This window comes from Melanerpes formicivorus, unplaced genomic scaffold, assembly GCF_026170545.1.
Source record: "Melanerpes formicivorus ecotype bairdi unplaced genomic scaffold, bMelFor1.0.p_v2 SCAF_208, whole genome shotgun sequence".
Lineage (NCBI taxonomy): Eukaryota > Metazoa > Chordata > Aves > Piciformes > Picidae > Melanerpes > Melanerpes formicivorus.
This window is the reverse complement of record NW_027142560.1, coordinates 34,593-57,478: the sequence shown is the minus strand read 5'-3', so window position 1 is coordinate 57,478 and position 22,886 is coordinate 34,593. Positions and strand designations below refer to the sequence as shown.

Below are 22,886 nucleotides of genomic sequence, written 5' to 3'. Positions count from 1 at the left end.
GGTGTCCCTGCCCCCCACAGCTCCCTGCCCTTCCTTCCCCTCACTTCCCTTCTGTCTCGTTGCCCTCTCCCTCCCCTTCTTGTTCCCCATCACCTCCCTCTCCCTCATTACCATTCCTTCAAATTCCCCTCAAATTCCCCAGATTTTCTTCAAATTCCCCAGATTTTCTTCAAATTCCCCAGATTTTCTTCAAAATTCCCCAATTCCCTCAAATTCCTTTCAAATTATCCTCAAGTTCCAAAACTTTCCAAGTTCCTCCAAATTTGCTCCAATTTCCCTTCGGATTTCCTTCAAATTGCCCAAATTCCCTCAAATTTCCCTCAAATTCCCCAATTCCCTCAAATTCCTTTCAAATTATCCTCAAGTTCCAAAACTTTTCAAATTCCTCCAAATTTGCTCCAATTTCCCTTCAGATTTCCTTTGAATTGCCCAAATTCCCTCAAATTTCCCTCAAATCCCCCCCAGTTCTGTTCCCATTCTCCTCTTTCCCCCAAATTCCCCTCCGAAGTCCCTCCCGCTCTGTTTCTGTGTGTCGCCCCTGCCCCGCAGAGCCCCCGGTCCCGGCACTGGCCCTGCAGCCCGAGCGGACGCTGATCGCCCCACCTGCCCTCGCAGCGCCGCATCGTCTCCTTCGGCAGCGGCTACGGCGGCAACTCCCTGCTGGGCAAGAAGTGCTTCGCCCTGCGCATCGCCTCCTGCCTGGCACGGGAGGAGGGCTGGCTGGCAGAGCACATGCTGGTGAGGGGAGCACGGGGGCAGGGCAAGCTGAGAGAGGTCTCTCCGAATTTGGGGAGTTCAGGGGAAAATTTGGAGGGTGTGGGTGAAATTTGAGAAATTTAGGCCAAAATTTGGGGATTTTAGAGGGGAACTGGAGAATTGGGGGAAATTGAGAATTTTGGGGAAAACTTGAGAATTCTGCTGCAAAATCGGTATTTGAGGTCAAAATTTAGAGGTTCTAGTTGAAAACTTGAGACTTTTGGGTGAAACTTGAGACTTTTGGGTGAAAATCGGTGGCTTTTTGGCCAAAATTTGGCATTTGGGGTGACATGGCGGGGGGGGGTTAGGGGAAGGTTGGCGAACTTGAGGAGAATTTGGAGGCTGTAGGTGGAAATTTGGAATTCTAGGTGAGAATTTGGGGATTTTTTGTTTGGATTTTAGGCCAAAATTTGGGGATTTTAGATGAAAATTTGGAATTTTAGGTGAAAATGTGGGGATTTTAGATTAAAGGCTGAGAATTTGGGGCCCAAATTGGGGGGATTTGGAACCCTAGGTGAAAAGTTGGGTATTTTCAGACAAAATTTGGTGATTCTGAGTCCAAATTCAGGGCTTCACCTCAACACTTGGGGTTTAGGTTAGAATTCAGGGATTTAAGTTGGAAATCCAGGAAGCCCTGCTCAAAATTTGACTTTTGGTGAAAAAAAAACCCAAACTACCATAAAGGCAAAATTTGGTGATTCTGAGTCAAAATTTGGGACTTCCACTCAAAATTGGGGCTCTGAAGACCAGATTTGGGCATCTGGAGTAAAACTTTGGGGATTTTAGGTCAGAACGTGGGATTTTAAGTCCTAATTTGGGAATTCAGATGAAAACTTGGGGATTTCAACTCCAAATTTTGCATCTTGGCTAAAAATTCAGGGATTTCAGGTCAAAATTTGGAACTGGAGCTCAGACCTTGGAGACTTGAATTCAAAGTTTGGGCTTCTGACTCAGTCTGGGAGATTCTTGCCTCCAGATTTGGAGGTTTGAGGTCATAATTTGGGATTTTTGGCCAAAATTTGGGATTCTAGGTCAAACTTTCATTTTCATCTCAAAATATTTTTATTCAAGTTTTAAAATTTCCAGTCAAACTTTGGGGACTTGGACTAAACACTTGGAACCTTGACTCCAAGCTTCTGACTAAAACTGTGGAGGTTTGGCTTCGAACTTGGAAATTTGCAGTGGAACTTTGAGGGCTTTAGGGTCAGAATTAGTGGCTTTCGAGACGAAGTTTTGAGGTTTGCAGTCAAAATTTGGGAGTTTGGGCCCAAATGTGGGATTTTAAATCAAAATTTGGGGACTTTCTCTCAAAATTGGGGATTTTAGGTGAAAATTTGACACTTTTGTTCCAAATTGGGGATTTTGAGTCCAGATTTGGGATTTTAGGTCAAAATTTGGGGACTTCTCTCAAAATTGGGGATTTTAGGTGAAAATTCGACACTCTTGTTCCAAATTGGGGATTTTGAGTCCAGATTTGGGATTTTAGGTCAAAATTTGGGGACTTTCTCTCAAAATTGGGGGATTTCAGGTGAAAATTCGACACTCTTGTTCCAAATTTGGGGTTTTGAGCCCAGATTTGGGATTTTAGGTCAAACTTTGGGGACTTTCTCTCAAAATTGGGGATTTTAGGTGAAAATTCGACACTCTTGTTCCAAATTGGGGATTTTGAGTCCAGATTTGGGATTTTAGGTCAAAATTTGGGGACTTTCTCTCAAAGTTGGGATTTTAGGTGAAAATTCGACACTCTTGTTCCAAATTTGGGAGTTTGGGTCCAGATTTGGGATTTTAGGTCAAAATTTGGGGACTTTCTCTCAAAGTTGGGGATTTTAGGTGAAAATTCGACACTCTTGTTCCAAATTGGGGATTTTGAGTCCAGATTTGGGATTTTAGGTCAAAATTTGGGGACTTTCTCTCAAAATTGGGGATTTTAGGTGAAAATTCGACACTCTTGTCCCAAATTTGGGATTTTTGAGTCCAGATTTGGGATTTTAGGTCAAAACTTGTGGACTTTCTCTCAAAATTGGGGATTTTAATTCCAAATTTGGAGGCTCAGTGTCAAATGTGGTTCTAGGTCTCTCGAAGCTCATTTCAGGGCCTTCAGAGAGGTTCTGGCTCCTTCAGAACTGGCTCTAGGCCTTCTCCCTGTCCCCCCCTGTGGCAGATCCTCAGTGTCACCAACCCCCGGGGCTGAGAGCGGTTCCTGGCACCTCAAAGGTGGTTCTAGGTCATTTGAAAAGCTTTTGAGACCCTCCAAGTTGGCCCCAGGTCCTTCCAAGGGGGTTCTGTGTCCTTCAAAGGCTTCTAGGTCCCTCTGAGCTGGTTCTAGCTCCTTCAAGGAGTTTCTAGCTCTCTGCAGCATGGTTCTAGGTCCTTCAAAGAACTTCCATCTTTCTCTGTGTTGGTTATAGGTCCTTCAAAACTGGCTGTAGATCTTCTTCCTCTTCCCCCCCCATGGCAGATCCTGAGTGTCACCCCCCTGGGGCTGCAAGTGGCTCCAAGCTGGTCCTAGGCTCCTCCAAGCTGGTCCTAGGCTCCTCCAAGCTGGTCCTAGGTTACTCCAAGCTGGTCCTAGGCTCCTCCAAGAGAGCTTCCAGCTCCCTCCAAGTTGGTTCTAGGTCCCTCAAAGAGTTTCTGGCTCTCTGCAGTCTGGTTCTAACTTCCTCCAACCTGGTTCTAGGTCCTTCAAGGAGCTTCTAGGTAGTTCTGGGTACCTCAAAGTTGGCCCTAGGTCTTTCAGCGAGGCTCTAGCTCCTCCCAAGGTAGTTCTGGGTGCCTCAGAGGTGCTTCCAGGTCCTTCAAAGAGTGCTGAGGTTGTTCAGAGAGCCTCCAGGCCCTTTGGAGCCCGCTCTGGGCCCTCTCCTGACGGCCGGCTCCCCTTCCCCGTGGCAGATCCTGAGCGTCACCGACCCCCAGGGCCGGAAGCGGTACCTGGCCGCCGCCTTCCCCAGCGCCTGCGGCAAGACCAACCTGGCGCTGCTGAGCCCGGCCCTGCCCGGCTGGGAGGTGCGGTGCGTGGGGGACGACATCGCCTGGATGCGCTTCGACCACCAAGGTCAGGAACTGCCCCTGCCCCTGCCCCTGCCCCAGGGGGCCGCAGCTCCTTCCAGGCTGCTTCCAGCTCCTCCTGTGGCTCCGCTCTCTCTCCGAGGGGGGTTCTGGAGCTCTCCAAGAGCATTGAGATCCCTCTGAGTCGGCTCTAGCTCACTCCAGGCTGGTTCTAGCTCTCTCTGAGCTAGGCCTAGGTCCCTTAAAGAGTTTTCAACTCCTTCCAAGCTGGTTCTACCTCCTCCTGAGGCTCCTCTGTCTCTCCAAGGGGGGTTCTGGAGATCTCAAAGAGCTTTGAGGTCCTTCCAGGTTGGTTCTGGCTCCCTCCAAGTTCATTCTAGGTCCCTCCAAGCTGGTTCCAGGCCCTTCCAAGATGGCTTTAGGTCTCTGCAAGCTGGTTCTAGGTCACCTCAAGCTGGACCTAGCTCACTCCAAGTTGGTTCTAGGTAGCCCAAGGAGGTCCTAAGTCCCTCCAAGCTGGTTCTAGCTCCATCAAAGACTCTTCTGCCTCTCCAAGAGCGCTCTGGATCCTCTCAAAGAGCTCTAAGGTTCTTCAGTGAGGCTCTGGGGCTCTCCCAGGTGGTTCTAGCTCCCTCCAAGGTGGTTTTAGGTTCCTCCAAGGTGGTTCTAGTGCCTTCCAAGACTCCTCTGTCTCTCCAAGGAGGGTTCTGGAGCCCTCAAAGAGCTTTGAGATCCTTCAGTGGGGTTCTGGGGCTCTCCAAGATGGTTCCAGATATCTCCAAGCTGAGAGCTTCCAGCTCCTTCTCAGCTGGTTCTGGATCCTTCAAAGAGTGTGGAGGTCTCTCCAAGCTGGCTCTAGGTCCTTTAGAAGATGCTCTGGGTCCCTCCAAGCTGATCCTAGGTCACTGGTTCTAGATCCCTCAAAGAGCATCTAGCTCCCCCAGATGGTGCTCCAACCCCTCCTAGACGTCCTCCAACCCCTCCTAGACGCCCTCCAACCCCTCCTAGACGCCCTCCAACCCCTCCTAGACCTCCTCCAACGCCTCCTAGACCTCCTCCAACGCCTCCTAGACCTCCTCCAACCCCTCCTAGACCTTCTCCAACCCCTCCTAGACCTTCTCCAACCCCTCCTAGACCTTCTCCAACCCCTCCTAGACCTTCTCCAACCCCTCCTAGATGCCCTCCTGACCCTCCAGGTCCTCCTCCAACCCCTCCTGGACCTCCTCCACCACTGTCCCCTGTCCCCAGGTCGCCTCCGAGCCATCAACCCTGAGTGTGGCTTCTTCGGGGTGGCCCCAGGGACCTCCTGGAAGACCAACCCCAAGGCCATGGCCACCATCAGCTCCAACACCATCTTCACCAACGTGGGGCTGACCAGCCAGGGAGGAGTCTACTGGGAGGGCATTGACCAGGACCTGCCCCCAGGCACCACCTTCACCTCCTGGCTGGGCCAACCCTGGACACCCGGTGAGGCACCTCTTGCTGGGGCCAGCTGGAGCGGGGCAGAAGGTCCTAGGAGGTCCTAGGAGGTCTTAGAAGGACTTTGGTTGGGTGCCAGGAGATCCTTGCTTGGGTCTAGGTCTTTGGTGAGTTCTAGAAGGTCCTTTGGTCAGTGAAGATCCTTGGTGGAGTCCTAGAAGGTCCTTAGTAGGTTGTAGAAGGTTCTTGGTGGGCCCAGAAGGTTCTTGCGTGATCCTGGGTGGGTCCCAGAAGGTTCCTGGTGACCCCTGATGGGTTCTAGAAACTCCTTGGTGGGTCCAGAAGGTTTTTTGGTGACCCTTGATGGATTCCAGCAGGTTCTTGGTGCCCCTTGGTGGGTTCCTGAAGGGTCTGGGTGGGCTCTGGGTGGTCCTTGGTAGGTTCTAGAAGGTTTTTGATGGATTCTAGAAGGTACTGGGTGGGTTCAGAAGGTTCTTGGGTGGTGCTGGGCGGGTTCCAGAAGTTCCTGGGTGGGTTCTAGAAGGTTCTTGGGTGGTGCTGGGTGGGTTCCAGAAGGTCCTGGGTGGGTTCAGAAGGTTCTTGGGTGGTGCTAGGCAGGTTCCAGAAGGTCCTGGGTGGGTTCAGAAGGTTCTTGGGTGGTGCTGGGTGGGTTCCAGAAGGTCCTGGGTGGGTTCAGAAGGTTCTTGGGTGGTGCTAGGCAGGTTCCAGAAGGTCCTGGGTGGGTTCAGAAGGTTCTTGGGTGGTGCTGGGTGGGTTCCAGAAGGTCCTGGGTGGGTTCAGAAGGTTCTTGGGTGGTGCTGGGCGGGTTCCAGAAGGTCCTGGGTGGGTTCTAGAAGGCTGAGCATGACCCTCCCTAGGTTCTAGAAGCATCTTGAGGGGTTCCAGAAGGTCCTGGGTGGTATCTAGAAGGCCCTTGATGCATCCTGGAAGGTCCTTGGTGGATCCCAAAGGTTCTTGATGGGTTCCAAAAGCTCCTGGGTGGGTTCCAGAATGTTCCAGCAGGTCCTCTCTGTCCCCCCACAGGTGACCCCCAGCCCTGTGCCCACCCCAACTCCAGGTTCTGCGTCCCTGCTGGGCAGTGTCCGGCCATGGGACCCAGCCTGGGAGGACCCCGAGGGGGTCCCCATTGACGCCATCATCTTCGGGGGGCGCCGCCCACGGGGTGAGTGAGGCCCTCCTGGGGGCTTTGCCTGGGGCTGGAACCTTCTGGGGGGGTTCTGGGCGGCTCCAGGAGGCCCTTGGGCGACTCTGAGAGGCCCTTGGGCGACTCTGAGAGGCCTTTGGGTGGCTCCGGGAGGCCCTTGGGCGACTCCGGGAGGCCCTTGGGTGGTCCAAGGTGGCCCAAGGTGGCTCCAGGAGGTCACCCCCAGGAGGCCTCTGACCCACCCTGGTGCCACTGCCCTAGGGGTGCCCCTGGTCTATGAGGCCTTCGGGTGGCGCCACGGAGTCTTCGTCGGCAGCTCCCTGCGCAGCGAGGCCACGGCGGCCGCCGAGCACCAGGGTGAGGGGGGGGGCAGGGGGCGCCAGGGACCACCCACTGGGGACCCTCCTCCCACCCCCTGCCTCCCACCCACCCCAGCCCCACCCTGAGGACCCCCAGCCCCCATAGCTCCCTCCCACCCCCCCCCCCAGGACCTTCTCTGCCATGCTGACCCACTGCCTTCCAGCCCCCTCCCACCCCCCCCCCCAGGACCTTCTCTGCCATGCTGTCCCACCCCTCCCAGCCACCCCCAACCCACCCCAGCCCCACCCTGAAGACCTCCAGCCCCCATAGCTGCCTCCCACCCCCCCAGCACCTTCTCTGCCATGCTGACCCACTGCCTCCCACCCGCCCCCAACCCACCTTCCAGCCCCCTCCCACCCCTCCCAGCCCCACCCTGAGGACCCCCAGATCCCATAGCTGCCTCCCACCCCCCCCAGGACCTTCTCTGCCATGCTGTCCCCACCCCTCCCACCCGCCCCCAACCCCTCCCAAGCCCCACCCTGAGGACCCCCAGCCCCCATAGCTACCTCCCACCCCCCCCAGGACCTTCTCTGCCATGCTGTCCCACCCCTCCCACCCGCCCCCAACCCACCCCAGCCCCACCCTGAAGACCCCCAGCCCCCATAGCTACCTCCCACCCCCGCCAGGACCTTCTCTGCCATGCTGTCCCACTGCCTTCCAGCCCCCTCCCACCCACCCCACCTGCCCCCAGCCCCACCCTGAGGACCCCCAGCCCCCATAACTGCCTCTGCCTGGGAGGTGCTCACCCCCTGCGTCCCCCCCAGGCCGGCAGCTCCTCTACGACCCCTTTGCCATGAGGCCCTTCCTGGGCTACAACGCAGGGCAGTACCTGGCCCACTGGCTGGGCCTGGGGGAGCGGCTCGGCCTCCAGCTCCCCAGGGTCTTCCATGTCAACTGGTTCCTGAGGGACCCTGCCCAGGGCACCTTCCTCTGGCCGGGCTTCGGCCACAACATCAGGGTCCTGGCCTGGATCTGCAGCAGGCTGCGGGGGGAGGGCAGCGCCAAGGAGGTTCCCTTCGGGCTGGTGCCCCAGGAGGGAGCTTTGGACCTCCAGGGCCTGCCTGGGGTCTCCTACTCCCAGCTCTTCCCCCTGGACAAAGGCTTCTGGGGGCAGGAGGTGCAGGAGCTGAGGAGCTACTACGAGGAGCACTTCGGCCAGGACCTGCCCAGGGAGCTGTGGGAGGAGCTGGAGGCGCTGGAGGGGAGGCTGAGGAAGTGGTGAGGAGGCCACAGAGCGGGGGGGGGGCAGGGGCCCTCGGGGGAGGGGCTGCTGCGCCACCTGCTGGCCACCAGCGGGGCTGCGCCACCTGCTGGCCTCCGGCGGGGCTGCGCAACCTGCTGGCCACCGGCGGGGGTGCGCCACCTGCTGGTCACCAGCGGGGCTGCGCCACCTGCTGGCCACCGGTGGGGCTGCGCCACCTGCTGGCCACCGGCGGGGCTGTGCCACTTGCTGGTCACCGGCGGGGGTTGGCCACCTGCTGGCCACCGGCGGGGCTGTGCCACTTGCTGGTCACCGGCGGGGGTTGGCCACCTGCTGGCCACCGGCGGGGCTGTGCCACTTGCTGGTCACCGGCGGGGTTGGCCACCTGCTGGCCACCGGCGGGGCTGTGCCACTTGCTGGTCACCGGCGGGGCTGCGCCACCTGCTGGCCACCGGTGGGGCTGCGCCACCTGCTGGCCACCGGCGGGGCTGTGCCACTTGCTGGTCACCAGCGGGGCTGCGCCACCTGCTGGCCACCAGTGGGGCTGCGCCACCTGCTGGTCACCGGCGGGGGTTGGCCACCTGCTGGCCACCAGAGGTGGTGCGCCACCTGCTGGCCACCAGCGGGGGTTGGCCACCTGCTGGCCACCAGCGGGGCTGCGCCACCTTCTGGCCACCAGCGGGGGTTGGCCACCTTGGTGACCTCCAGGCCCTGACGGCCTCCAGTCCTTGGGGACCTCCAGGGGGCCTGGGGGGGTCCTGCTGCGCCCCGCCCCGGCTCCGGGCCCCGCCCCCCCTGCTCTGATTGGCTCTGCAGGGGACCAATAAAAAGATGAGAGTGGAGCGGTCACGTGGGGTCATGGGGGGGGACTGGGCGGGCTTTAGGGCTCCCCTAGCTCTGATTGGCTGCTGCAGGGCCAAGCGTGACCGCGATTGGCTGAACGGGGGGGGAGGGAGGCTGACGTGAGTGAGGCTCAGCCAATAAGAGCAGGGGAGGGGAGGAATGCAGCCAATGGGGTTTGAGGGGTGGGGCCGCGGGGAGGGCATTGGAGCCTCCCAGTCCCCCCCAGTAACCTCCCACTGCATCCTGGAGGCTGCTGGTCCATGCTGGGAGGGGGCTGGAGGCTACTGGTCCATGCTGGGAGGGGGCTGGAGGCTACTGGTCCATACTGGGAGGGGGCTGGAGGCTGCTGGTCCATACTGGGAGGCACTGGGAGGGGGCTGGAGGCTGCTGGTCCATGCTGGGAGGCACTGGGAGGGGGCTGGAGGCTACTGGTCCATACTGGGAGGGGGTTGGAGGCTACTGGTCCATGCTGGGAGGCACTGGGAGGGGGCTGGAGGCTGCTGGTCCATACTGGGAGGCACTGGGAGGGGGCTGGAGGCTCTGGTCCATACTGGGAGGCACTGGGAGGGGGCTGGAGGCTCTGGTCCATACTGGGAGGCACTGGGAGGGGGCTGGAGGCTCTGGTCCATACTGGGAGGCACTGGGAGGGGGCTGGAGGCTACTGGTCCATACTGGGAGGCACTGGGAGGGGGCTGGAGGCTACTGGTCCATACTGGGAGGCACTGGGAGGGGGCTGGAGGCTGCTGGTCCATGCTGGGAGGCACTGGGAGGGGGCTGGAGGCTGCTGGTCCATGCTGGGAGGCACTGGGAGGGGGCTGGAGGCTGCTGGTCCATGCTGGAGGCACTGGGAGGGGGCTGGAGGCTGCTGGTCCATACTGGGAGGCACTGGGAGGGGGGCTGGAGGCTGCTGGTCCATGCTGGGAAGCACTGGGAGGGGGCTGGAGGCTACTGGTCCATACTGGGAGGCACTGGGAGGGGGCTGGAGGCTGCTGGTCCATGCTGGGAGGCACTGGGAGGGGGCTGGAGGCTACTGGTCCATACTGGGAGGGGGCTGGAGGCTGCTGGTCCATACTGGGAGGCACTGGGAGGGGGCTGGAGGCTACTGGTCCATACTGGGAGTGGGCTGGAGGCTGCTGGTCCATACTGGGAGGCTCTGGGAGGGGGCTGGAGGCTACTGGTCCATACTGGGAGGCACTGGGAGGGGGCTGGAGGCTACTGGTCCATACTGGGAGGGGGCTGGAGGCTGCTGGTCCATACTGGAGGGGGCTGGAGGCTGCTGGTCCATACTGGGAGGGGGCTGGAGGCTGCTGGTCCATACTGGGAGGGGGCTGGAGGCTACTGGTCCATACTGGGAGGCACTGGGAGGGGGCTGGAGGCTACTGGTCCATACTGGGAGGCACTGGGAGGGGGCTGGAGGCTACTGGTTCATACTGGGAGGGGGCTGGAGGCTGCTGGTCCATGCTGGGAGGCACTGGGAGGGGGCTGGAGGCTACTGGTCCATACTGGGAGGCACTGGGAGGGGGCTGGAGGCTGCTGGTCCATACTGGGAGGCACTGGGAGGGGGCTGGAGGCTGCTGGTCCATACTGGGAGGCACTGGGAGGGGGCTGGAGGCTGCTGGTCCATACTGGGAGGGAGCTGGAGGCTGCTGGTCCATACTGGGAGGGAGCTGGAGGCTGCTGGTCCATACTGGGAGGGAGCTGGAGGCTGCTGGTCCATACTGGGAGGGAGCTGGAGACTACTGGTCCATACTGGGAGGGGGCTGGAGGCTGCTGGTCCATACTGGGAGGGGGCTGGAGGCTACTGGTCCATACTGGGAGGGGGCTGGAGGCTGCTGGTCCATACTGGGAGGCACTGGGAGGGGGCTGGAGGCTGCTGGTCCATACTGGGAGGGGGCTGGAGGCTACTGGTCCATACTGGGAGGGGGCTGGAGGCTGCTGGTCCATACTGGGAGGCACTGGGAGGGGGCTGGAGGCTACTGGTCCATACTGGGAGGGGGCTGGAGGCTACTGGTCCATACTGGGAGGGGGCTGGAGGCTACTGGTCCATACTGGGAGGGGGCTGGAGGCTACTGGTCCATGCTGGGAGGCACTGGGAGGGGGCTGGAGGCTACTGGTCCATGCTGGGAGGGGGCTGGAGGCTACTGGTCCATGCTGGGAGGGGGCTGGAGGCTACTGGTCCATACTGGGAGGGGGCTGGAGGCTACTGGTCCATGCTGGGAGGCCTCTGGGGTCGCTTCTCCTCCGCCCCCGCGCCTCCTCTTGCCTCCCATTCGTTGCCGCCGCTCCTAGCCCCGCCCCCTCCCGGCCCCGCCCCCTCCCGGCCCCGCCCCCTCCCGGCCCTGGCTGCGTCGCTCCGGGGTCCGGCTCGGCCCTGCCTCGGCTCCTTTCGGCCCTCACTCAGCTTCGGCTCTTTCCGGGCCACCCTCGGCTCTTTCCGGCCCTAGCCCCGCCCCTCGCTGCACCGCCCCCCCAACGCCCATTGGCTCTCCGCCCCCTCGTCCCCTTCCTCCCCCCTCTAAGCTCCGCCCCCGGCCCCTGGGCCGCCTCCTCCCGAGCAGCTCCGCGGTCGCCGCCGCCTGTGAGGCAGCTCCGCAGCCGGAGCCCGGGAGGGAGGGTCGGGCAAACCCCCCCTCCCCCCCCTCGAGAGCCTCACCCTCTGATTGGCTACGCCGCACCCGCGCCTACTCTGATTGGTCGCTGCGGCTTGGGGGGAGGGGTCCGAGGCGCTCGGAAGCGGCGGGGGGGGGAGTTGGAGACTTGCGCGGGAGGTTAAGAGGGGGTCGGGGCTCGCCCCTCCCCCCCCCCCCCCCCCATGGGGTCTCACAGCAGTAGGGGAGGAGGGGGGGAGAGGGAGGGGGGGGGAGGAGGGGGGGCAGCAGCTCCTCCCCTCCCCCCACCCCCCCCCCCGAGGAGGAAGAGGAAAGCGGAAGTGGGGAGGAGGAGGAAGAGGAGGAGGAAGAGGAGAGGAGGAGGAGGAGGAGGAGGGAAGAGGATGAGGAGGAGGAGGATGAAGAGGAAGATCTGGATCTGGCTCAAGTCTTGGCCTACCTGCTGAGGAGGTACTGGGGGGGGACAGGGGGGGCAGGGGGAGGGGAGCTGGGGGCACTGGGAGGCACTGGGAGGGGAGCTGGGGGCACTGGGAGGCAACTGGGAGGGGAGCTGGGAGGCACTGGGAGGCACTGGGAGGGGAGCTGGGGGCACTGGGAGGCACTGGGAGGGGAGCTGGAGGCACTGGGAGGCAACTGGGAGGGGAACTGGGGGCACTGGGAGGCAACTGGGAGGGGAGCTGGGGGCACTGGGAGGCACTGGGAGGGGAGCTGGGGGCACTGGGAGGCAACTGGGAGGGGAGCTGGGGGCACTGGGAGGCACTGGGAGGGGAGCTGGGGGCACTGGGAGGCAACTGGGAGGGGAGCTGGGAGGCACTGGGAGGCACTGGGAGGGGAGCTGGGGGCACTGGGAGGCAACTGGGAGGGGAGCTGGGGGCACTGGGAGGCACTGGGAGGGGAGCTGGGGGCACTGGGAGGCAACTGGGAGGGGAGCTGGGAGGCACTGGGAGGCAACTGGGACCCAGATAAGGAGCAACTGGGGCAGGCTGATAGGGACTGGGAGGTTACTGGGAGGCACTGGGAGGGGATTTGGCTGCACTGGGAGGCACTGGGAGGGGATTTGGTCATACTGGGAGGCACTGGGAGGGGATTTGGCTGCACTGGGAGGGGATTTAGTCATACTGGGAGGCACTGGGAGGGGATCTGGCCTCACTGGGAGGCACTGGGAGGGGATTTGGTCATACTGGGAGGCACTGGGAGGGGATTTGGTCATACTGGGAGGCACTGGGAGGGGATTTGGCCGCACTGGGAGGCACTGGGAGGGGATTTGGCCGCACTGGGAGGCACTGGGAGGGGATTTGGCTGCACTGGGAGGCACTGGGAGGGGATTTGGTCATACTGGGAGGCACTGGGAGGGGATTTGGCCATACTGGGAGGCACTGGGAGGGGATTTGGCCTCACTGGGAGGCACTGGGAGGGAATTTGGCCATACTGGGAGGCACTGGGAGGGGATTTGGCCGCACTGGGAGGCACTGGGAGGGGATTTGGCCGCACTGGGAGGCACTGGGAGGGGATTTGGCTGCACTGGGAGGCACTGGGAGGGGATTTGGTCATACTGGGAGGCACTGGGAGGGGATTTGGTCATACTGGGAGGCACTGGGAGGGGATTTGGCCGCACTGGGAGGCACTGGGAGGGGATCTGGCCGCACTGGGAGGCACTGGGAGGGGATCTGGCCGCACTGGGAGGCACTGGGAGGCACTGGGAGGGGATTTGGCCGCACTGGGAGGGGATTTGGCCGCACTGGGAGGCACTGGGTGGTTACTGGGACGCACACCAAGTGCTCCCCCGGTGGTTTCTCCCCGGACAGGGGCCAGGAGGGGGCGGGGCGAGGCCAGCGGGGCGGAGCCGAGGAGGAGGAGGAGGAGCCATGGGAGGGGGAGCCCCCACCAGGTAACTGGGGTGGACTGGGAGGGGGCTGGGCGGGGCTGGGAGGGGCCTGGGCGGGGCTGGGAGGGGGCTGGGCGGGGGGCTGGGCGGGGCTGGGCGGCCTCTGGAGGCCTTTCCCTCTCGCCCCACGTGACTGTGGGTGACCCCTGCCCCCTCCAATCCCGGCCCTAGCCCCGCCCCCGGACACCCGCGTGCTCGACGCCCACCAGCTGAGGTCGCAGCTGGAGCTGCTGGGGGGGAGGGGCCCGGGGCCGACCCCCCCGGAGGGGAACCTGCCCAGGCTGCTGCGGCTGGTAACTGGCTGGGACTGGTTTGGACTGGGAGGGGATTGGGAGGGGACTGGGAGGGACTGAGAGGGGACTGGGAGGGATTGGGAGGGGACTGGGAGGGACTGGGAGGGGATTGGGAAGGACTGGGAGGGGACTGGGAGGGACTGGGAGGGACTGGGAGGGATTGGGAGGAGCTGGGAGGGGATTGGGAAGGACTGGGAGGGATTGGGAGGAGCTGGGAGGGGATTGGGAGGGGATTGGGAAGGACTGGGAGGGGATTGGGAGGAGCTGGGAGGGGATTGGGAGGGGATTGGGAAGGACTGGGAGGGGACTGGGAGGGGACTGGGAGGGACTGGGAGGGAGTGGGTGGGACTGGGAGGGACTGGGAGGGGACTGGGAGGGACTGGGAGGGACTGGGAAGGACTGGGAGGGGACTGGGAGGGACTGGGAGGGGATTGGGAGGGACTGGGAAGGACTGGGAGGGGACTGGCAGGGACTGGGAGGGGACTGGGAGGGACTGGGAGGGGTTCGGGAAGGACTGTGTAGGGACTGGGGGGGGCTGGGTGTGGCCTGTGTGGGTGCGCCCCACTAAGCCCCGCCCCCTCTCCCTGCCGACCAATAGCGCGAGTGGGGGCGGTGCCGCCACGGCAGCTTCTCCCCGGGGGAGAAATCTCGGCTGGGCTCCCAGTGAGTGCTGCTGGGGGGGGGGGCTGGGGCTATGGGGAGGCACTGGGAGGCCACTGGGGGGTGCTGGATGCACCTCAGGTCTCCCTCCCGCGCCCCCTCCCCTCCCACCCCCCCATCCCAGTTTAAACTGGTTTGGACCCTTCCCCCTCACCCACTGCCATTGCCCCGGCCCCGCCCCTTTATTTGCATAGCCACGCCCAGCTGCGGGGTGGGGCTTGCAGGTCTCTATCCCATCACCTCTGCAGGCTTTCCCTGCCCCCCCCCGCCCCATATCCACCAATGGCTGCACTCCGATTGGCTTATTCCCCTTCTTGCCCCACCCCCCGGCAGCTTCCTGCCCAATCAGGTTTGCTTCTCGGACACCTACCCCCAGAAGGCCTTTTGTGGCCTCTTCTCCCCCAAAGGGGACCTGTTCGTGACGGCCTGCCAGGGTAACGGGCTGGGGGGGGCTGGAAGGGACTGGGAGGGGCTGGGAGGGACTGGGGAGGGGCTGGGAAGGGACTGGGAGGGGTTGGGAAGGGACTGGGAGGGGCTGGGAGGGACTGGGGAGGGGCTGGGAAGGGACTGGGAGGGGTTAGGAAGGGGCTGGGAGAGGGACTGGGAAGGGACTGGGAGGGGGCTGGGAAGGAACTGGGAAGGGACTGGGAGGGGCTGGGAAGGGACTGGGAGGGGGCTGGGAAGGGACTGGGAGAGGCTGGGAAGGGACTGGGGAGGGACTGAGAAGGGATTGGGAGAGGTTAGGAAGGGACTGGGAAGGGACTGGGAGGGGTTAGGAAGGGACTGGGAAGGGACTGGGAAGGGACTGGGAGAGGCTGGGAAGGGGCTGGGACATTACTGGGAGCTGCTGGGAGCTGCTTTTTCTCTTACTGGTTGATGCTTGGAAGGGCTTTGGGAGGCCTTTGGTGTCCCTGGGAAGGGATTTGGTGGCCTGGGCTGAGCCTGTGGGGCCCTCATTGGCCCGGACTGGTCCTGACTGGTCTGGACCGGTCTCAGACCAGCGACTGAGGCTGTACCAGTGCCAGGGGCAGAGGCTGAGGCTGTTGGGCACCGCCCGGGGCCGGGACGTGGGGTGGAGCATCCTGGATGTGGTCTTCAGCCCTGATGCTTCCCAGTGCCTCTACTCCAGCTGGTCTGACTACAGTGAGTGAGCTGGGAGGCACCGCCGGCAGGGGGCAGCACTGCGGGCAGGGGGCGGCACCGCGGGCAGGGGGAGGCAATGCGGGCAGGGGGAGGCACCGCGGGCAGGGGGAGGCAATGCGGGCAGGGGGAGGCAATGCGGGCAGGGGGAGGCACGGGACCGCTCCTGGCAGGCACTGGGAAGCTGTGGGAGAGGACTGGGAAGCACTGGGAGGCTGCTAGGAGGTTACTGGGAGGGTCTGGGAAGCTATGGGAGGGGACTGGGGACACTGGGAGGCGCTGAGAGGGGGTTTGGAGGTTACTGGCTCATACTGGGAGGCACTGAGAGGGGGTTTGGAGGTTACTGGCTCATACTGGGAGGCACTGGGAGGCACTGGGAGGGGGTTTGGAGGTTACTGGCTCATACTGGGAGGCACTGGGAGGGGGTTTGGAGGTTACTGGCTCATACTGGGAGGCACTGGGAGGGGGTTTGGAGGTTACTGGCTCATACTGGGAGGCACTGGGAGGGGGTTTGGAGGTTACTGGCTCATACTGGGAGGCACTGGGAGGGGGTTTGGAGGTTACTGGCTCATACTGGGAGGCACTGGGAGGGGGTTTAGAGGTTGCTGGGTCATACTGGGAGGCACTGGGAGGGGGTTTGGAGGTTACTGGTTCATACTGGGAGGCACTGGTTTGCAACTGGCTCTTCCCCCACCCCCAGTTCACGTCTATGACATCTATGGAGATGGAGACACCCACACGGCACTGGACCTGCGGTACTGGGAGCACTGGCTTGGACTGGGAGGCACTGGGAGGGCGTTTGGGGGTTGCTGGTTTGGACTGGTCCATACTGGGGGGCACGGGGCAGGGGGTTTGGGGGTTGCTCAGGTCCATGCTGGGGGGCACTGGGCAGGGGGTTTGGGGGTTGCTCAGGTCCATACTGGGGGGCGCTGGGCAGGGGGTTTGGGGGTTGCTCAGGTCCATACTGGGGGGCGCTGGGCAGGGGGTTTGGGGGTGGCTCAGGTCCATGCTGGGGGGTGCTGGGCAGGGGGTTTGGGGGTGGCTCAGGTCCATACTGGGGGGCACTGGGCAGGGGGTTTGGGGGTTGCTCAGGTCCGTGCTGGGGGGCACTGGGCAGGGGGTTTGGGGGTCGCTCAGGTCCGTGCTGGGGGGCACTGGGCAGGGGGTTTGGGGGTTGCTCAGGTCCATACTGGGGGGCGCTGGGCAGGGGGTTTGGGGGTGGCTCAGGTCCATACTGGGGGGCGCTGGGCAGGGGGTTGGGGGTTGCTCAGGGCCATGCTGGGGGGCGCTGGGCAGGGGGTTTGGGGGTGGCTCAGGTCCATGCTGGGGGGCGCTGGGCAGGGGGTTGGGGGTTGCTCAGGGCCATGCTGGGGGGCGCTGGGCAGGGGGTTTGGGGGTGGCTCAGGTCCATGCTGGGGGGCGCTGGGCAGGGGGTTGGGGGTTGCTCAGGGCCATGCTGGGGGGCGCTGGGCAGGGGGTTTGGGGGTGGCTCAGGTCCATGCTGGGGGGCGCTGGGCAGGGGGTTGGGGGTTGCTCAGGGCCATGCTGGGGGGCGCTGGGCAGGGGGTTTGGGGGTGGCTCAGGTCCATGCTGGGGGGCGCTGGGCAGGGCGCGGGGAGCTGCGGGTGTGGCGCCGGCGGGCGCTGATTGGCTGCCGCCGGCCTGTCCCCGCCCCCAGCCCCGAGGAGCGTCGCTTCGCTGTCTTCTCGCTGGCCGTGGGGCCGGACGGCAGGGAGGTGCTGGGCGGGGCCAACGATGGCTGCCTCTACGTGTACGACCGCCAGGTGCAGCGCAGAGTGCTCAGGGTGGGTGGGGCCGCGGCACTTCCGGTTTGGGGGGGGAGGGGACTCTGGGGGGTGGGGGGTTGAGGAAGGAGCTCCTGTAAAGGAAAGAGGAAGTTCTTGGGGTGGGAAGAGGAAGAGGGACTTCCAGGGGAGGGCAGAGGCACTTCCTGTGGGGGGAGGGGACTCCCCTGGTGGGGGAGGGGCGTGGTTACTGGTCTGTACTGGGAGATGCTGGGAGAGCTTCACTGGCCTGGACTGGCCTGGACTGGTCTGGACTGAACTGGCCTGGACTGGCCTGGACTGGTCTGGACTGAACTGGCCTGGACTGGCCCAGATTGGTCTGGACTGACTTGGACTGGCCTGAACTGGCCTGAACTGGCCCGGACTGGTCTGGACTGGTCTGGACTGAACTGGCCTGGACTGGCCTGGACTGGTCTGGACTGAACTGGCCTGGACTGGCCCAGATTGGTCTGGACTGACTTGGACTGGCCTGAACTGGCCTGAACTGGCCCGGACTGGTCTGGACTGGTCTGGACTGAACTGGCCTGGGCTGGTCTGGAGTGGTCTGGACTGGACTGGTCTAGACTGGCCTGGTCTGGATTGGTCTGAACTGGCCTGGACTGGTCTGGACTGGCCTGGCCTGAACTGGCCTGGCCTGAACTGGCCTGGACTGAACTGGCCTGGACTGGCCTAGATTGGTCCAGACTGGTCTGGACTGGTCTGAACTGGCCTGGACTGGTATGAACTGGTCTGGACTGGTCTGAACTGGCCTGGACTGGTATGAACTGGCCTGGACTGGCCTATATTGGCCCAGACTGCTCTGGACTGGTCTGAACTGGTTTGGACTGGTCTGAACTGGCCTGGACTGGTCTAGACTGGCCTGAACTGGCCTGGACTGAACTGGTGTGAACTGGCCTGGACTGAACTGGTCTGAACTGGCCTGGACTGAACTGGCCTGAACTGGTCTGAACTGGCCTGGCCTGGGAGGAGGCTAAGGAGGGATTAGGTGGCGCAGAGCTCCTGGGAGGGGACCCGGGGCTGTTGGTCTGTACTGGGAGCTGCTGGCCTGTACTGGGAGGGTCTCTGGCCACCACCCCCTCCCCCCAGGTGCAGGCCCACGGTGACGATGTCAACGCGGTGGCCCTGGGGGAGGAGGGGGCCGGGGGCCACCTGCTGCTCTCGGGGGGTGACGACGGCGTCTGCCGGGCCTGGGACCGGCGCTGCCTGGGCGAGGGCAGGGACAGCCCTGTGGGGCTGCTGGCAGGGCACAGGGACGGCATCACCTTCCTGCACCCCCGGGTACGGCCGCTGGGGGGCGCGGGCGGACAGCGGGAGGCACCGGGAGGGGACTGGGAGGCACTGGGAGGGGTCTGGGAGGGGTCTGGGGGGTTCCTGGGAGGGGTCTGGGAGGTTCCTGGGAGGGGTCTGGGAGGCACTGGGAGGGGTCTGGGAGGGGTCTGGGAGGCACTGGGAGGGGTCTGGGAGGTTCCTGGGAGGTACTGGGAGGGGTCTGGGAGGGGTCTGGGAGGCACTGGGAGGGGCCTGGGAGGGGTCTGGGAGGTTCCTGGGAGGCACTGGGAGGTTTCTGGGAGGCACTGGGAGGTTTCTGGGAGGCACTGGGAGGGGTCTGGGAGGTTCCTGGGAGGCACTGAGAGGTTCCTGGGAGGGGCCTGGGAGGCACTGGGAGGGGCCTGGGGGTTCCTGGGAGGGGTCTGGGAGGGGCCTGGGGGTTCCTGGGAGGGGTCTGGGAGGCACTGGGAGGGGCCTGGGAGGGGCCTGGGTGGTTCCTGGGAGGGGTCTGGGAGGTTACTGGGAGGCACTGGGAGGGGTCTGGGAGGTTCCTGGGAGGCACTGGGAGGTTCCTGGGAGGCACTGGGAGGTTCCTGGGAGGGGCCTGGGAGGGGCCTGGGAGGCACTGGGAGGGGCCTGGGGGTTCCTGGGAGGGGTCTGGGAGGGGCCTGGGAGGGGCCTGGGGGGTTCCTGGGAGGGGTCTGGGAGGTTACTGGGAGGCACTGGGAGGGGTCTGGGAGGCACTGGGAGGGGTTTGGGAGGTTCCTGGGAGGCACTGGGAGGGGTCTGGGAGGTTACTGGGAGGCACTGGGAGGGGTCTGGGAGGCACTGGGAGGGGCCTGGGAGGGGCCTGGGAGGCACTGGGAGGGGCCTGGGGGTTCCTGGGAGGGGTCTGGGAGGCACTGGGAGGGGTCTGGGAGGGGCCTGGGAGGGGCCTGGGGGGTTCCTGGGAGGGGTCTGGGAGGTTACTGGGAGGCACTGGGAGGGGTCTGGGAGGCACTGGGAGGGGTTTGGGAGGTTCCTGGGAGGCACTGGGAGGTTCCTGGGAGGCACTGGGAGGGGACTGGGAGGTTCCTGGGAGGCACTGGGAGGGGCCTGGGAGGCACTGGGAGGGGTCTGGGAGGCACTGGGAGGGGACTGGGAGGTTCCTGGGAGGCACTGGGAGGGGCCTGGGAGGTTCCTGGGAGGGGTCTGGGAGGCCCTGGGGAGCTGGCCGGCGCTCACCGGCCCGTGCCGGCGCAGGGGGACGGGCGGGTACCTGGTGTCCAACTCCAAGGACCAGACGGCCAAGCTGTGGGACCTGCGGCGCCCCACGGGGCCGGGGGGGCTGGCGGCCGCCCGCCGGGCCGTGGCCAGGCAGAGCTGGGACTACCGCTGGCAGCGCGCCCCCCGCAGGGGTGAGTGGGCGCCGCCGGCCCCGGCGGGGGGGGGCTGGGCGTGGGGAGGGCTGGGCGCCGGCGCGACCCCTGCCGGGGGGGAGGGGAACTGCAGCCTGGAGGCCAAGGGCCCCTAGGAGGCTCCTCGAGGGCTGCTGCCTCCTAGCCCACCCCAGCCCCAGAGCAAGGCGAGAGCTGATTGGCTGCTTGAGCCATGCTGCTCCCTCCACCCCCCCAAGCTCTCCCTGGTAAGGCCTGCACTGATTGGCTGCTTGAGCACCTGCCCCCCCCCCCCCCCAGTCCCTTCTGCCACTAGTTCTCCATAGCAGGGCAGGTGCCAGCCCCATAGCACGGCTGGCACCGATTGGCCGCTTCCACGCTGGCCCCCTACCGAGGTGGGCTCTGATTGGCTCCCTCAGAGCCCTCCCAAGCAGGGCAGACACCGATTGGCTGCTTACATACTGGCCCCAGAGCGAGGCTGGCGTTGGTTGGCCGCTTCCACGCTGGCCCCACACCGAGGTGGGCTCTGATTGGCTCCCTCAGAGCTTTCCCAAGCAGGGCAGACACCGATTGGCTGCTTACATACTGGCCCCATAGCGAGGCTGGCGCTGATTGGCCGCTTGCAACGTGGCCTCGCAGCAGGGTGGGTGCTGATTGGCTGTGTCCCCCCTCCCCGGCAGCCATGACGGCGACGCCGCTGCCAGGGGACAGCTCCCTGATGACCTACCGAGGCCACGCCGTGCTCCATACCCTGCTGCGCTGCCGCCTCTCCCCTCCGCCTGCCCAGGGAGGCCTCTACCTGGGGGCAGGCTGCGCCTATGGCTCCGTGATTGGTCAGTGCCGGGGACTGGGAGGGGTCTGGGAGGGGTCTGGGAGGGACTGGGAGGGGTCTGGGAGGGGACTGGGAGGGGTTGGGAGGGGTCTGGGAGGGACTGAGAGGGGTTGGGAGGGGTCTGGGAGGGACTGAGAGGGGTTGGGAGGGGTCTGGGAGGGGACTGGGAGGGGTTGGGAGGGGTCTGGGAGGGGTCTGGGAGGGGACTGGGAGGGGTTGGGAGGGGTCTGGGAGGGACTGAGAGGGGTTGGGAGGGGTCTGGGAGGGACTGAGAGGGGTTGGGAGGGGTCTGGGAGGGGACTGGGAGGGGTTGGGAGGGGTCTGGGAGGGGTCTGGGAGGGGTCTGGGAGGGGACTGGGAGGGGTCTGGGAGGGGACTGGGAGGGGTTGGGAGGGGTTTGGGAGGGACTGAGAGGGGTTGGGAGGGGTCTGGGAGGGACTGGGAAGGACTGGGAGGGGCTGGGAGGGACTGGGAGGGGTCTGGGAGGGGCTGGGAGGGGCTGGGAGGGGTCTGGGAGGGGCTGGGAGGGGCTGGGGAAGGGGTCTGGGAGGGACTAGGACAGGACTGGGAGGGACTTGAGGGGGTGTGGCTTGCGGTGGGCGTGTCCCCATTGCCGTCCCTGCCCCCCCCCCCCCAGTATACGACGTCCTGACTGGGCGGCCGGTCCGGAGGCTGACCAATCACGGTGCCTGCGTGCGAGACGTCTGCTGGCATCCCCACGAGGGCACCCTGGCCAGCGCCTCGGTGGGGAGGGGGAGGGGAGGGGAGGGGAGGGGAGGGGACTGGGAGGGAACTGGGAGGTTACTGGGAAGCACTGGGAGGGGACTGGGAGGGGACTGGGAAGCACTGGGAGGGGATTGGCAGGTTACTGGGAGGCACTGGGAGGGGATTGGGAGGTTACTGGGAAGCACTGGGAGGGGAGTGGGAGGGGACTGGGAAGCACTGGGAGGGGAGTGGGAGGTTACTGGGAATCACTGGGAGGGGATTGGGAGGGGACTGGGAAGCACTGGGAGGGGAGTGGGAAGCACTGGCAGGTTACTGGGAGGGGAGTGGGAGGTTACTGGGAAGCAGTGGGAGGGGATTTGGTCATACTGGGAGGCACTGGGAGGCTCTTGCTTACCCTCTTCTCCCCTCCCCTCCCCTCCCCTCCCCCCGCAGTGGGATGGCTCTGTCCGGCTCTGGGCCTATCGAGAGCCTCAGGAGGAAGAAGAGGGGCGGGACCAGGACGAGCTCCGCCCCCTGGAAGTTGTCAGCCAATAAAAACGCATCGACACGACTCAGTGACAGCTGGGGGGGGGGGGGAGGGAGCAGGGCTGGGGGCGCAGCAATGACCTTGGAGGCCTCCAGAGTCCCTTTCAGGCTCCCAAGATCCTCAGTTGTAGGTCCCAGGTTCCCGAGGCTTGGCCCAAATCGTCACTTCAGCTCCAAAAATGTTCACTTCAGCCTCAAAGTGTAGTTCAGACCCCACGAAAATCCTCATTTTTAAGCCCTAAAATTCCTCATTTTTAGTGCCAAATCTCCTGTGACTCCCCAGATTCCTCCTTTCCGGCTTCAATTCATCATCCCAGACCACAAAACCTTCGTTTTTAGCCTCAAAACTTTGTCTAGACCCCAAAAATAGCATCATAGAATCATTCAGGGTTGGGAGGGACCCCAAGGATCATCCAGCTCCAGCCCCCCTGCCATGGGCAGGGACACCCCACACTAGATCAGGCTGCCCAGAGCCTCATCCAGCCTGGGCTTAAACACCTCCAGGGACAGGGCCCCAACCACCTCCCTGCACAACCCATTGCAGGGCTTCACCACTCTCATGGGGAAGAACTTCCTCCTCCCCTCCAGCCTGAATCTCCCCACCTCCAGCTTCATTCCATTCCCCCTAGTCCTGTCACTGCCTGAGATCCTGAGCAGTCCCTCCCCAGCCTTCCTGTAGCCCCCTTCAGATCCTGGAAGGCCACAATGAGGTCACCTGGGAGCCTTCTCTTCTGCAGACTGAACAGCCCCAACTCCTTCAGTCTGTCCTCACAGGAGAGCTGCTCCAGCCCTCTGCTCATCCTCCTGGCCCTGCTCTGGACACCTTCCAGCACCTCCACATCCCTCTTGCCATAGGGGCTCCAGAACTGGAGGCAGTACTCCAGGTGGGGTCTCCCCAGAGCTGAGCAGAGGGGGAGGATCACCTCCCTTGCCCTGCTGGCCACACTTCTCCTGCTGCAGCCCAGGCTCTGGTTGGCTTTGCAGGCTGCAAGTGCACACTGAGAGCTCCTGCTGAG

At 63.6% G+C, this 22,886-nt stretch overlaps 2 protein-coding genes across 2 annotated transcripts; both read left to right on the top strand.

Annotated features, from left to right (window-relative positions):
- Window positions 1-600: 600 nt before the first annotated feature.
- Window positions 601-8,749, top strand: LOC137457901 (phosphoenolpyruvate carboxykinase [GTP], mitochondrial-like; the record flags this gene model as incomplete). Its single annotated transcript, XM_068169653.1, is given in 7 exon segments — window positions 601-738; window positions 3,646-3,808; window positions 5,011-5,229; window positions 6,226-6,293; window positions 6,295-6,364; window positions 6,608-6,703; window positions 7,471-8,749. Coding segments are annotated over 7 exon segments (1,212 nt in total), but the record flags the coding sequence as incomplete, so codon positions are not given.
- Window positions 8,750-8,918: 169 nt separating this feature from the next.
- DCAF11 (DDB1 and CUL4 associated factor 11) lies at window positions 8,919-21,895 on the top strand. The gene is given in 15 exon segments (XM_068169652.1): window positions 8,919-8,975; window positions 11,583-11,809; window positions 13,165-13,247; window positions 13,416-13,537; window positions 14,136-14,200; window positions 14,531-14,631; window positions 15,194-15,340; window positions 16,038-16,092; window positions 17,016-17,142; window positions 18,229-18,420; window positions 19,654-19,665; window positions 19,667-19,808; window positions 20,468-20,620; window positions 21,257-21,363; window positions 21,778-21,895. Coding segments are annotated over 15 exon segments (1,692 nt in total). The 3' UTR covers window positions 21,880-21,895.
- The last annotated feature ends 991 nt before the right edge of the window (window positions 21,896-22,886 follow it).